This window comes from Drosophila serrata, unplaced genomic scaffold, assembly GCF_035046125.1.
Source record: "Drosophila serrata isolate PLE 108 unplaced genomic scaffold, ASM3504612v1 contig_160, whole genome shotgun sequence".
In the NCBI taxonomy this organism is placed as follows: Eukaryota; Metazoa; Arthropoda; class Insecta; order Diptera; family Drosophilidae; genus Drosophila; species Drosophila serrata.
The window spans coordinates 130266-144919 of record NW_028257058.1 but is presented as its reverse complement, the minus strand read 5'-3'; the positions used below and the strand labels follow the sequence as shown (position 1 = coordinate 144919).

Below are 14654 nucleotides of genomic sequence, written 5' to 3'. Positions count from 1 at the left end.
GTGGTGTTATTTCTATTCTTTGGAGTCGAATATTGGCAAATATTATGAAATACAGTCATGCCGATGACATGCTTCGACAGGTATTTTGTATTTACATATGTTATGTATTTTGTTCAACATCACTGGCCAACTAAGTCAGTGATTTTAAATTTCAACAATTTCCCGACATTTGTAAGAAACAATTATAAGCCCATTGAGTTTTCTGCCAACGATCGTATTATATATGGTATTTTTTTAACTTGCAAGTCATTTGAACAGCTGTGTGCTGGGACGAAACAAAAAACTTGAAAGATTGAAATTAGTTGCATGGCTCAGTCAGTTATTTTTCGTGCCCATGTATGGTATAGATGTTTTGTGGCCGTGTTCTGCGATTAATCCCCATAAATGTGGTAAATAAATCAGCTAAAATATATTTTTGTTTTTAATCATATTTTTATTAAGATACAATTCTATTTATATGTAGATTTGGTTTGTGCTTTCTTAAGATTCTTAAGTGTCTTACCTTAGCCTATATTTTTATGCCTGATTACACGTAGCTCTATTAATACGCATAAAATACAATTGTTGTTGATTCAAAGTCGATTCGAGTATTATTAAATAGTAAACATTGATTTTTTTGTGTGTTTATATTATCATTAAATTATTATAAGTTTTATTAAAAATTAGTATTAATAATGCTTTATGTTTTTTTTTTTTGCACAGGATTCGGTAATAACTACTGATCACAAAGCATATTACATTTTTACAATTAAATTAAATAAGAATTTTATTATATCCTGACATTGCCACAATAACACATAATGCGATTATGAATCTCTTACTCTAATTTGTATACCCTTGCATGCTCAGAAGTTTGCAGTTTTGACCATCTTTTTTTTACCAAATTTAAGATATATCTATTTAATATTATTCTAGAATTTCGGCTTTAATTTTCAGAAAATCCAGAGACTATATCATATAGCTGCCATAGGAACTATTTTTAAATGTAGAGGAAAATGCCAAACTGTAAATGTAAAACTGTCATTATAGTATGTATAGGTGAGTGTAATGAAAGAAGGAGTTACTTTGGTGTTTATTTATATAATATAATTTATATCGAATTAATTATTAATGATCGAAATACAATCTGCAAGGGTATACAAACTTCGGCGTGCCAAAGTTAGCTTCCTCTCTTGTTTTTATTTAAAATAAACTTTTAATTTGATTCAAATTTTAAGAACAACAGTACTTTGTTTTTCTTACAGTCGTTAGTATATATGTATAAAAGGTATTCATTTTACTGGTGCATAATTTTTTGGAAACTTGTTATACATCAAAATAAATATCAAGCCTTTGTACAATTTTTACATGTTATAAAATATGTTTCTGTGGCTTTTAAAAAATATAAATGAATAATTAATAAATACAAATAAATATTTTAAGTTTTTTAAAAACTTTGTTTGTTTTTTGGTTTTGTTTTTTTTTTTGCCTAGATTTGTTTTTTGGTTTTTTTTGGTATGATAATTTCTACTGTCTCTCTCGTAAGCAATATTTTCATTCTTATTAGTGCCAGCCTTATTTAAGTTTCAGCTCCTAAAACTTAAAACGTAACAATAAATGCATGATTTTTGAATGAAGTTGGGCTTAATTCCATACAAAATAGGCCAAATTTTTGTTTTAATTTTTGAAAGAATTAAACAAAATGAATATACTTTAAAACGATTAAAAATTAATATGCGAACAGTTATTTATAACAAGAATAAATATTATTTGAATATTACTTTTCGACAAACAATTATCAATTTGAACGAATTTTTATAACTTAAAGAAACTCGTTTTCAATAGAATGGAATATTTGTATTCTTCTTTTTTGTTCAAGAGATAGCGGCGTTTACAATACTGAAAGACCTTTTATGACATTCCGCTAGCTGCCGAGGCTTTGGTTATTTGGATTTGAATTTACGTTTTTGGAGGCTATTGAATTTTAAGCCAGGAATATGTCAGATGACTCGGATTTGGTGCAAGCACTTCCACTTCCTGGCGATGCCGCCGAAGCCAAGGAATTGGCTCTTGTTGCCGCGAGAGGTGAGCGCAGGTCCTGACTTATAGACTGACTTTGGCCGGTGCTCTCGTAATAATATGACGAGTCTATAAATAAATAAATATGATAACAATTTCCACTTTAAAAATTTGTTTTGCGTCTTAAGAGGGTTCACCACTACAGATGACAGTTTTTAGCGTTTATTCGAGACTTTTTATGCAAGCAATATTACCATATCAATAAAACTTTGATATGTCGCTACGCGTGTGCCGTACAAATCGAGATAATTCCCTAAACAATAATATCACGCTTTAAGAAAAGCTTACTGAACACGCTGGAGGATTAGCCTAGAGCAAGAGTGCTCACTTCAATCTGCTGTTTTTGGATACAAATAATAATAATTAATTACTCACTTATTAAACCACCGCCAGCTCCATAACCATAGGAGCCATAAGCACCGCCATATTGTGTGTAAGCCGGGTTATAAGCGTAATCCGAAGTGGGTACAACGGAACTGCAACCTAAAAATAAACAATTTCAAAATTGTGAATTTCTGAAAATAAATTATTATTATACATGGGCATTTCCCGAACCGCGCACACGGCATCAGACGCATTAAAAGTAAATAAAAATCGGTAAAAAGGAAAACATTTTTTCTTATGAAAGGCATAACATATAGACGTTTTGTTAGTTTTCTTTCCTTGGTGCAAAGACTGATTGTGGGTAATTTTTTCAGATAATTGCAAATTGCAAGGGGTTCGATTTGATAAGTGAGAAGTGGTTTGTGAGGTCGAGCGATTCAAGAGGATTAAATGCAACGTATTGCGTTTAGGATGCTACACTACAGTAATACATACAAAATTAAATAACTCCAAAAAGAAAACAAAACCATTTTGCATTCGAATATTTCAATGTACGATTTAGAAAATGGAAAGTACTTTCAAATTTGATCAATATGATGAACATTTCGTAATGTAAGCAAGACTTATAAAACAAATTATAATACATTTAAATTAAAGTTTAACAAATTCGTTGTATTTAGTTTTCTCAATTATTTGTTTGTTAGTCATGCTATAATTGGGTTTATTACCTTAGGAAACTATTGGGGTGTCCGTGTTTAATTAGTGCTCACACCATGGTATCAATATTAAGAAAGTTTTTTGCAAAACTAGTGCTACATGGAGCTAGGGTTTAGGTACAAGTCAGAACTAAGTTGTATTAAATAATAAGTATATTAAATAATACACCAATCAAAAAGTAAGCCAGAACCAAAACATTAAATTATTATAGTACTTTATATACATATATGTACATATTTATATATATAAGTTATTTTAATTACCTTTGAAAAGCCAACATAAATATTTATTTGATTAACCATTTCCCTTTGCCTTAAACTGAATTTGATCTTGCGAATCGATCAACTGTATCTTAAAGCTACATTTTAAAATAATCCGACTGATTGCGGTAATTGAATATAGTATTCGCAGACAGCTCCCGCAGCTTGCAATAGGGTTCTATAACAGGTGTCGTGTGCAATTTATCAATAGTGCAAAGGTGACCATCCTCTTTGTGCGGTAAAACTTGAGACTTGCCTGCAGAATAGTGATTGAAACTTGGCAGCACTGCAGTCGGAGGATATAGACTTATATTGTTACGCAGATTATTGGGCTCAATGTCTGATCGATCGGAGGTAGTCCCTCCACCGGGCTGAAGAAGTATTAGGGATGTGTGGGTAACGGTATTTGGTTGTTGAGAATTTTGACTTCCTTTCATTAGCTGATCTTCTGAGACATGTTGAAGGTCCGCAGCATCATTAATACGCTTTTTCGAGTCCTTATTCTTTTCTCCCTCGCCGTCGCGATCACAGTTGTTGTTAATGGTTTCTTTGATATTTTCGGCGTGACTCCTCGTATTCAGAGAGATCTCAGACAAGGACACTATGTTCCCCGTCGTTGCCGATGAATTTGAGCTAGTTTCCATTGGAGCATAGTTACCGTCGAAGGCTAAAGCTGGTGTCAGACAAAATAATTAAGTTTATGGCTTTGTCCAAAAACAAATGATTTGTATGCCCTTGCAAAGGGTATAGATTTAGTCAGAAGCTTGCAACACAGTGAGGGAGAAAAATGCGACATATGCAACTCGAACCAGTCATTGGTCCGTCTGTCCGTCAATTCGTTTCAACGCAACTCCCTCAGTTTTAAATATACATATCTAAATTAAACATTTCAACATATTTTCATATAATCCAAGGTTACGGAATTTTGCAAGAAGGTCCTAAATATGGACCGAAGAAAATAATGGATAATGTAAAATGTCCGTCAACATTTCTCCCACCAATACTATATTAAATTTAAGCACATAGCTGACATAGGAATTAATTACATAATTAATCTATTTATTTTGCAAATATTATACATTTTTCACATCTCTGAGACATGTTTATTCCCTTGCAGGATATTATAGTTTTAGTCAAAATTTACGCAGTAAAGAAGTCATTTCCGTGCCTATTAAGTATATACATACATTCCTAAATAGCATCAACAGCCGAGTCGACCTAGCCATGTCCGTCAATTCATTTCTACTAGCTTATTTGATTTTAAGGCTAAATGAATGAAACTTTGCAGATAGTCTTCTACAAACTCTCACTCAGAACGGGCCGGATCGAACAACTATATCATATAGCTGCAATTATGCAATCGACACAATCGTTACTTATAAAGGAAATTTCAGAACTGGATATGTAAAACTGTTCGTGTGAAGCAATTTTTGTTTATCAAGCCTGTTGTTTTTTTGTATCATGTGTGTTTCAAACACAAATTTCTTATATGAAACAAAAAATCTCTTAGTAAAGCGAGCTTAAATTAAAACTACAATTATTGTGATATTTGAAGGTTTTTGGAGTTCCATTGCACTCCTTTTGCTTGTCTCCACATATATTTTATCAGTTTGATAAAGTTCAAAAACCTACCTTATAATACTGGCTGTACTTCCTATTAAGTGATTAATAAAACTGTTTTCTTACCTGTGTAAAATGGAGCAATTGCTTGCTGTTCCTGCATTGCATTCGTACTTATCTTCATGTCATGCATATTTATTGGAACTAAAGGGGTAAGCGAACTGCCGCCTATAAACCAAATAAAATGTTACAAAACAAAAACGTAATGTTTATTTTTTTAAATGAATAAATATGTAAGCTAAATCTAATAAGATAAAATAAATCATCTCACAACTAAATAAATAAATATCACACAAACAATTTTAAATGTCGGTACTTACCCAGCGATGGTCCGATAGTTTGCGTATATAGTGTTCCTTGACTTTGTGAAATGGTTGCGATACTATCGTACAGCATGGACGTATCACTGCCCGATGGCCCATGTCCAGGCACCGCTCCTGGAAGAGAGCCTGAAGAAAATCCATTTGCTGCTTCATAGTAGGGTGCCGTGGCGCAATTTCCGGTTCCGGAACTTGTTGTTAGGTTTCCCAGCTCCGCTAGAAGTTTGTGCTCATCCTTGATACACCATTTTCCAGACCAAATCTTTGAGGTGAAATAAAAAAATTTGATTATCTTTATAAGTTTTGACAACTTTATTGCGGTTTTACGCTTTAATCTGAAATGTGTGGCTTTCAATTAGGGATGGCAGAAAATGTTGGTTGAAGCCAAAGGTGATGTGAAAAAGGATGCGAACTGTGCTAAGAAAAAGCGAGCCAATGCTTAGATAAAGGCCAAGCTGTTTTAAGATATTTAAAATTCTATTACAACAAACTACACTGCCACTTTTGCTTTTATAGAATGGGATAAATAGTCAGGTTATTTCCTATACGACTGAATTACTGAAAACGTCGGTGATATACATAAAAAAAATATATATAAAAAATCAAAAAAGGCGAAAACATAACTTTAGCTAGAAATAAAGCTTGAAATGAAATTCAGGTCTATCAAAAACTTAGGAACCATTATTTATTTCTAGAAGCTCTTTTTAAGAGGACTGGTCCATTAGACGTTTTCTGTCTTTATATTGGCGAACCTTAACCACCTTAAAAATTGATTGATTAGAGGATCTTATGACCTCGAAGAGAGATCTTGGAGATCTCAAATAATTTGATTGCTTGTCGCTGTTACAATAACTAAAGTATCCAACTGAGGTCGAACGGAGAACGATGTGATATAAGTTTTACATCCTGCTATCGTGTATTGCTAAATAAGCATAAGAGCGGTGTTGATCTGTCTGATATCTTATTGGAACTATACAAAATTATTCACCGTTCAAAAAGTGGTATATGCGCATTGTGTTTTGATGTTTAATAGTTGACAGAGAATGAACACATGCGTCAAATAAATTTCCAATTAGGCATTGCCAATAAAGTACTTCAATCAGGAAAGGATTGATTGCTTAATTCGGACTCGCTTGATTCGACACCACCTCAAGCATCTCTACCTGACTTATAAACTCCAAAACCTAAAAAAGATAATGCCTTAGAAGGTTTCTAAACTTAAAGATATGACCGAACCAAACCTTGGATCCAGTAGACCTTAAAACCACTTACATTTTGATAAAGCTGGTCTCCGCTATAGCCCATCCGCTGACGTTTTCCTTCATCCTCGGAATTGGTATTTGTGTCTCGGTTTTCATCTAAAATAAAAATTTTAAATATATACTGTATACTTTATGTACTATACATATATTATATTATATATTATTACAAGAAAGGAAGCTATCTTCGGGACGCCTACGTTTTTATACCCTTCGAGTTTGTAATTATACCATTTTATCAACTTATGAAATATTTGAATGTAGAAAGCACAGAACCTTTTGTATTGTCCCAAGCTCTCCTAAATGTTTGAACGAAGTAATAAAATGATTCCTGTTTCAACCAATGGAAATATAAATAAAACTATCAGATAGCTCAAAAACAGAGAGACTAGTTTGGGTCCACCCGCCTGTTTATGCTGATCAATAATATATGTTTATATATACATAACACACATATATATGTATATAAATGTTATGGTAAAATTATATTATAATAGATAATAGGTAATATAATAAATTAGATTACAATAGATTTTTATACCCTTGCAGGTAATATAATTTCAGTCAGAAGTTTGCAACGCAGTGAAGGAGGCACCTCCGACTATATAAAGTATATATATTCTTGATCAGGATCAACAGCCGAGTCGATGTAGCCATGTCCGTCTGTTCGTCTGTCCGTCTGTCCGTCTGTCCGTTTCTACGCAAACTAGTCTCTCAGCTTTAAAGCTATCTGAATGAAACTTTGTAGTTTATACTCTCACTCATATATATGTCGAAACGGGCCAGATCGGACTACTATATCATATAGCTCCCATAGGAGCGATCGAAAAATTAATTCAATTAAAAATTCTAACGTTCTCAGTTTTCAGCAGATTTTCATCAAATTTGAGATATACATAGCCATTTTATATCAGTCTTAAATTTTATGAAAATCGGAGGACTATATCATATATGTAAGTGTCATACAAACGATCGTTATATGTAGAGGAAAAATACAAATCTGTGAATGTAAAACTGCAAATATAATGTCGTGAATATAGGTGAATGAAATGAAATTACTTCATTGTACTTAACACAAATATATATAATTTATGTTGTATGGATTCCTAGTCATAGAAGTTCTGTCTGCAAGGGTATATAAACTTCGGCGGGCCGAAGTTAGCTTCCTTTCTTGTTTTTAGTAATCCACTTTCATATAATGTGATGTTAGGTTTTCGTCACGTGCCGCTTAAGTGCATTTGTGAGTTCATGACCGTCGGCGGTGAAAACATAAATTACAAGAAAGAAAGTTAAGCTAAGTTTGTATATTCTTGGTGAATTCAATTCAATTATTAATAATTAATACAATATAAATTATATATATTTAAGTTAAAAATAAAAAAAGTAATGCCTATTTTTATTACTTTTCCCTATACATACTATATTTGCATTTACAGTTTCACAACTGAGAGACTAGTTTGCGTAAAAGCAGACAGACGGACGGACAGACGGACGGAGCGACGGACGGACAGACGGACATGACTAAATCGACTTGGCTGTTTATGCTGATCGATAAATTATTTACTTTGTAGGGTCGGAAATGTCTCCTTCACTTTGTTGCAAACTTCTTATTAAAATTATAATACCCTGCAAGGGTACCACACACGCATTTTCCACTTTTGCTTTATATCCAATCTTGTAAGAATACAATATTAGTTTGTTTTTAACGATAATAATAATAGGTAAGCGGAATAAAAAAATAATAGCTTTATTTATTTGCCTGTTGGGGGGTCGCTCAATTTTGAAGTAATCACATCCATGATAATGATTCACTTTCACCTTTTTGATTTAGGGCATATGGGCATTTTTGGATGCATTTGCCAAACATCCCTTGATTCTCTTTTTCGAGATATCTAATTTTCACTCGAACAAATTGCCACAAAAACCGAACAGCAGTTGAATTCCGAGGGGATTTATGAGACCAGATTTCGGGAAAAACATGACTTGAAAATGAGTACATTCTCCGGTTATTATACCAACTATTGGATATAATCAAACAATTTTAATTTCAAAATGGATTGATAAATAAACTAGAAATGATATATTTAAAAAAACACAATCAGAAGTAAAATAATGTATATGTATGCTTAAGAAGAGAGCATTTTATAGATGTAAACAGTTGGCATTTGTTGCAAACTTTTAAAACAAGAACATTTTATTATAAAACTTATTTGAACAAATATATTTGAATTAAACTTTACTTTATATCTCTTCCATATTCATACATATGTTTATCGAATTACTATTTGAACGCTGTAGTTTATGAAACACCCGGATAATTTCACTGACAGACATTTAAGAAATGTGTTATTATCTTACCGCAAAATCACTGCGTTCTACTTAATGATTTTCAGATTTTGATCTTATGGCCAGTTTCTACCCTCTTTGGCGGCAAAGTGCCTGAAAGCTATTTGTCCGAAAAATATAGTCACCAGTCAAATAAAAGAAAATAAATTCCTACCCTCCCAAAATGTGTGCGAACTGTTCTGTATTTATCCATAACATAGGCCTACAAGACTCAGGTAAAACAAAAAAGGAAGCTAACTTCGTTACTGATGCTGATCAAGAATTTATATTCTTTAAATGGTCGGAGATGAAATTATTATACCCTGCAAGGGTATAACAAGAGCGGTTTTAATTTTAGTTGCGTTAATTTCTCTATCGTTTCTATTAAAGCTTTGTACCTATATCATATAGTTGTCCGATCCGGCCTGTATATACTAGAGAGAGTATGTAGAAGACTATCTGCATATTTTTATATTCAGCCCTAAAACTGAGAGACTAGTTTGCGTAGAAAAGGACAGACGGACAGAAGGACAGACGGACAGAAGGACAAACGGCCGCACGGACAGATGGCCGGACGGACAGACGGACATGGCTAGATCGGCTGTTGATGCTGATCAAGATTATACTTGGCTGGTCAATAGTATTTACACAAATTCACAATTATTTCAGAGCCACAGCCAAGCATCTTTTATTTGTTGTTGTTGAAAATTCCTTTATTAAATTGCTCTATGCAGAAGCAGGCATAAAAGAAATTAAAAACGTCATGGTCCGTATAAAAAAATAAGCTCGAAATTTGTCGACCTGTGTAACAAAACTGTGGGGATTGTATGTACATAAACAGATACTTAGCAGGTATGTATATAGCCTTGAGGAGTAATTACATTATATAAAAATTTAAAATATTCTCAAAACTAAATAAATTCGAAAAATAATTACTTACCATGGGCTTCGATTCTTTTGCGTTTACAATTCGGATCTGGTGTTGCATTATTGTTATTGTTGATACTGTTGTTGTTGTTGTTGTTGTTGTTGTTATTGTTGTGCGAGTGATGAGCATGATGTTGAATCCCTAAAATTCCGTTTATACTGTATCCCGTGGTGTTGCGTTGTTCAGTTGCTGTCCCGTTCGCTGCGGCATCATTGGGGATCGGGATTGAGATTATAGGAACTGGGACAGAGGAATCGGGAGCGGAAATGGGAATGGGTATTGAGGGATTGGAGTTAGCACTACTATTATTAGTACCGCAATTTTGATTAGCACTGGGATTATTTGAGGCCTGTGGAATCGGATCTCCACCATTTGTACCGGTGCTACTATCGAGACTCTCTGTGGTAATATTATGACCGAGATTCTGTGGCACATGATGCTGATTTTGGTGATGATGATGCACATGCTTAGCCTTTTCCGCGGCCTTATTGCGAACAATTCTAAAAAAGCAAAATTTGGTAACTTTTATATAGTCTCATACTACTATTACAAAGCTAGGATTAGTATTCTTTTTTGTGAGTACACACAAATGTAAACATACATAATATGAATGTTGACTTACAAATGTATGAAGGAACGAATGTACTATTTACGACTAAACTTAAAACCTAGTGGCCCATTTTACATAATTCTTTCACCATTGAAAATCTATATTATATTTTAAGATCGGTTCTATGGCAGCTGTATGAACTTGTCATCCGATTCTCATAAAATTTTAAACAAAATTCTGGAATAATTTAATATTTTGATGAACATTTTTTAAAAACTGGAAAACTCGTAATATTTTTCTAAACATTTTTCGATTGTTTCTATGGCAGCATGAATGTATGTGAGTATTTAGACGATTTACTGCAAACTTTTATGCACATTTGTATGTAGCTTCAAAACAGAAAGACTAGTTCGTGTATCGACTCGGATGTTCTTGCTTATCAAGGATATGTATACTTTATAAGGTTGGAAATGTCTCCTTCACTGCGTTGCAAACTTCTAACTAGAAATACAACTTATTTGAGGATTAGCTAATGAAAGTTCAGATCGTATAGAAAATCACAGGGCATACATATAACACAGAGTCACCGAATCGATCGGTGAACTAAGTGAAAACACGAACAGAAACTAACTTTGACATGCCGAAGTTTATATACAGTTGCAGTTTACTTGTAACATTTACCAATACATTTTCTATTTTCAGTTCCAGTGAGTATTTAGAAGGCTAACTGTGAACTTTCATTCAGATAGCTTCAAAACTGAGAGACTAGATTGCTTAGAAATGGACGGACGGACAGAGAGACGGACACGACTAGATCGACTCTACTGTTGATGCTGATCGAAATATACATACATATGTATGTACATATATACTTTATGCGGTTGGAGATGGCTCCTTCCCTGCGTTGCAAACTTCTGACTGAAGCGAAGTTAAAATTAGTATCTATTCATTTCCTATGGAAGTTATAGCTATAGTAGTCCGATTTGAATGAAGCTAAAACCGATACTAAAAAATAATGAACACACACAGGGGTCAGGTGTCACCCCCTAATCCAATTCGGCTACTTAAGTCACAGGAGTAGAAGAGAATAGTACACAAAACTTCTTCTTCCAGATTTTAGGCTATACCTTGTTCGTATCTCTATAGCTGTTCCCTTTTTTTATTTTCAGACGCATGCTCCCACTGTTAAACCTCGAAAATGTCTAAGTGTATACATTGTAGCCTAGCAGTCAAATGGGAATTAAAATTTTTGAATGTTCAACCGCACCCAGCACCGACGGCACCCGACACGTGCTGCCATTCAGAATCAATTCGATTCATATTACCATTACCACTCGGGAAGTACAACCCTGCAAAGTTGACATGTGACCGATGATGATACCATAAGTCGCAAAAGCCGTGGGGGTAATTCGCTAGTATAATGAAGTCAAAACAAAAAAATCATAATACGAAAATGCGAAAATGTTAGCAATGTGTGATGTGATGGCACTTGGGTAGTGATTAGGGCGATGAGCGGTGATTCAATCGAATCAAAATTTTGTGTGCTGAACGCAGATCTGCCCCAACCCCATTTGCCACTTTTTGGTATGTAATAGGACAGAAGAGGTTTAAGAGATTCACGAAGCATTCACAATAGAGTTTCCCCAGGAGACAAACACTTAATAAAGTGACTTTCACATAGCACTCAACCAATTTTAGTTTTATTATCCAGCCCCTTTTTGCCTTCCCAACGTACATCTGTGCAGAGACGGCTTCTCCGCATATCCCAAACATATGTCTCGATTGTGTGCACTGTCCCCGTTCCACAAGGTACAATATACATACATATATTCGAAAATCCCAACCCCAGAACTCGAAAAGTCTTAGCCAGTGAGCAGTTAGAATTGACAGCCTTCGGTGTCCTCGAAAGTGAAAACCTGCCAATTGTACTTACATTTTATCTAATCTACGTTTATCGTTCAATTGCTATTAGAGAGAATTTTGTTGTATTCGGTATTTAAAATTATACAAGATTCTTACATATTGCCGCATCTTGTCTTAATACGTTGCATTTGATATTACTTTACAATTATTATTGCAATGGGAAAATATCGACATTTCAATGCTAAGACCGATATATGTACATGTATAACTCAATACTTCAATGCTTGGCAAAACTTTCAATTACCTTTTAAAAATATAGTTCTAAAGATGTAAGAAAAGTTGGTAAATAGCAGTATTTTGTCTATTTGTTGATGACACAATATGTTCGATATTAAGTGCAATATGTCAGTCCATGTTTTAGATCGGATGTTGTCAACCGATTTCGATTAAATTTAAAAATATGTATGACACTTAGTTTTCAAATTGCTGAGATGCAGCTGATTTTTTAATTGAAAAAGCGACTAAACGGTCGCTTGTATTAAACTACAACAAAGCTTTTAATTTTGGGTTTAATTATCAAACAGAAACACCTCTTAACAGGCGAGAAAAAAAGACGATCAACTTTCCACTCCAAAAATTACTAATAAGATCTTTAGTAACGGTTAAATAAATTAAAAATTGATTTTAAAAATGTTTTAACTAGTTTCAAATTCGAAACGCTGATAAAAGACCTTTGTTTTAAAGGAATTTGTTTGATAGAAATATTTACTTTTGAATTCTCGTAATAGAAATTAAATCTGTTTTGCACGGTTTCTTTAACAACATATATTTTAAATGTTGTTTGACGATTGAAAAGCTTATCATATTTTTGTTCGTTTGTTTTTACATGAATTTGATCATTTTTGGTACACCAAGAGACCTGCATTTCTACTCAAGCATTTAAAAACAAGAAAGGAAGCTAACTTCGGACGAAGTTTGTATACCCTTGCAGAGTGCATTAAATCATTAATAATTAATACAATATACATTATATATATATGTATTTATGTTAAAAAACAAAGAAGTAAAGCCTACTTTAATTATATTTAACTATATTATGTATATATATTATTATATTTACAGTTCTGCATTGACTTACAAATGCATGTATGAAAATAGTAGTGAGAGTAGAACACCGACTACAAAGTTTCCTTCGGATGACTTTTAAATTGACATACTAGTTTGCGTAGAAACTGAATTATTATTGAACTTAAGGTCAAACCTTATCTGAATGAAACTTTGCAGTTCGTTTTCTATATACTCTTACTCGAATATATGTAAGTCGGAACGGGTCGGATCGGACGACAATATCATTGTAATATTCTAGAAATTTGTTTAAAATTTTATGAAAATCGGAGCTGCAATTTGAGATATAGCCATTTCATATTATTCTAGAATTTCGGTTTTAATTTTATGAAAATCGGGAGACACTATCATTTTGCTGCCATGCAAACGATCGTTAGATATAGAGAAAAACACTGTGAATGTAAAACTATTACTATTATATGTATATGAACGTAAGGGAATTAGGTATTACTTTGTCTTTTTGTTAACATAAATATATAAAACTTAGTGGGATTTAAAGCAAAACATTTAAGATCAAAGAAAAATTGAGTTGTTCTAAGAAATGATGACTTTTTTGGAAGCATCCTTTCGCCCGTTAATGACTTCCAAAAGAGAAAAAAAATGGTCTTAAAGCGGAAATGCATATAAATAACAGGCGGCAATGTGGGACAGCGACACTGTCGACGGAACACTCGGCCACGTGGCCAGTTGGATTCAGATATTCAAACGATTTCGGTAATAAAGCTACTCTCCGTCGACCGGAAACTCGAAGTGGTCGGCGTTGTGGTCGTGTGTCAAGCATTGTGCCACAATTATGAACGCTAAAAACTACTTACGATATTTTTATTAGCCTGAAAGCTTTCGCGTATTTCGTATTTGGAAATATATATGTATGTATGTCCTTACAAACATGTAAAGTCATGAAAGTACGACGATGTTCTGGACTCGGAAACGGAAGCCGAACTTAGCAGGATGACAATGACAGCAAACAAACAGACACGAACGGACATGCGTATATCCGTTGTAATCTGTGTATCATTGTACGTCGCAATTCCTATTTCCCTTTCCCCAATATTTCTAATTTTTATATACCCTTGAAGGAGTCATCTCGGACCATATAAAGTATATACATACTTATATTCTTGATCAGCATCAACAGCCGAGTCGATCTAGCCATGTCCGTCTGTCCGTCTGTCCGTTTCTACGCAAACTAGTCTCTCAGTTTTGAAGCCTTCTGAATGAAACTTTGTAGTTAGCCTTCTATATACTCTCACTCGTATATATGTCGGAACGGGCTGGATCGGACGACTATATTATATAGCTGCC

General features: G+C 33.7%; 1 protein-coding gene across 8 annotated transcripts in view; it reads right to left on the bottom strand.

Moving 5' to 3' along the window:
• Positions 1-412: 412 nt before the first annotated feature.
• sv (paired box protein shaven) overlaps positions 413-14654 on the bottom strand; it is a 32485-nt gene continuing 18243 nt past the window's right edge. For 3 of the 8 annotated variants that reach the window (XM_086826380.1, XM_086826381.1, XM_086826382.1), the window contains 7 exons: positions 9824-10311; positions 6572-6657; positions 5300-5561; positions 5046-5147; positions 3616-4032; positions 2434-2541; positions 413-2127 (listed from right to left, as the gene is read on the bottom strand). In XM_086826380.1, coding sequence (XP_086682506.1) covers positions 1964-2127; positions 2434-2541; positions 3616-4032; positions 5046-5147; positions 5300-5561; positions 6572-6657; positions 9824-10311 — 1627 coding nt within the window. In that variant the 3' untranslated portion in view covers positions 413-1963. Of the gene's footprint in view, positions 2128-2433; positions 2542-3362; positions 4033-5045; positions 5148-5299; positions 5562-6571; positions 6658-9823; positions 10312-14654 lie in introns of those variants that run through there. The other 5 variants (XM_020954323.2, XM_086826383.1, XM_020954324.2 and 2 more) reach the window with 3 other exon arrangements.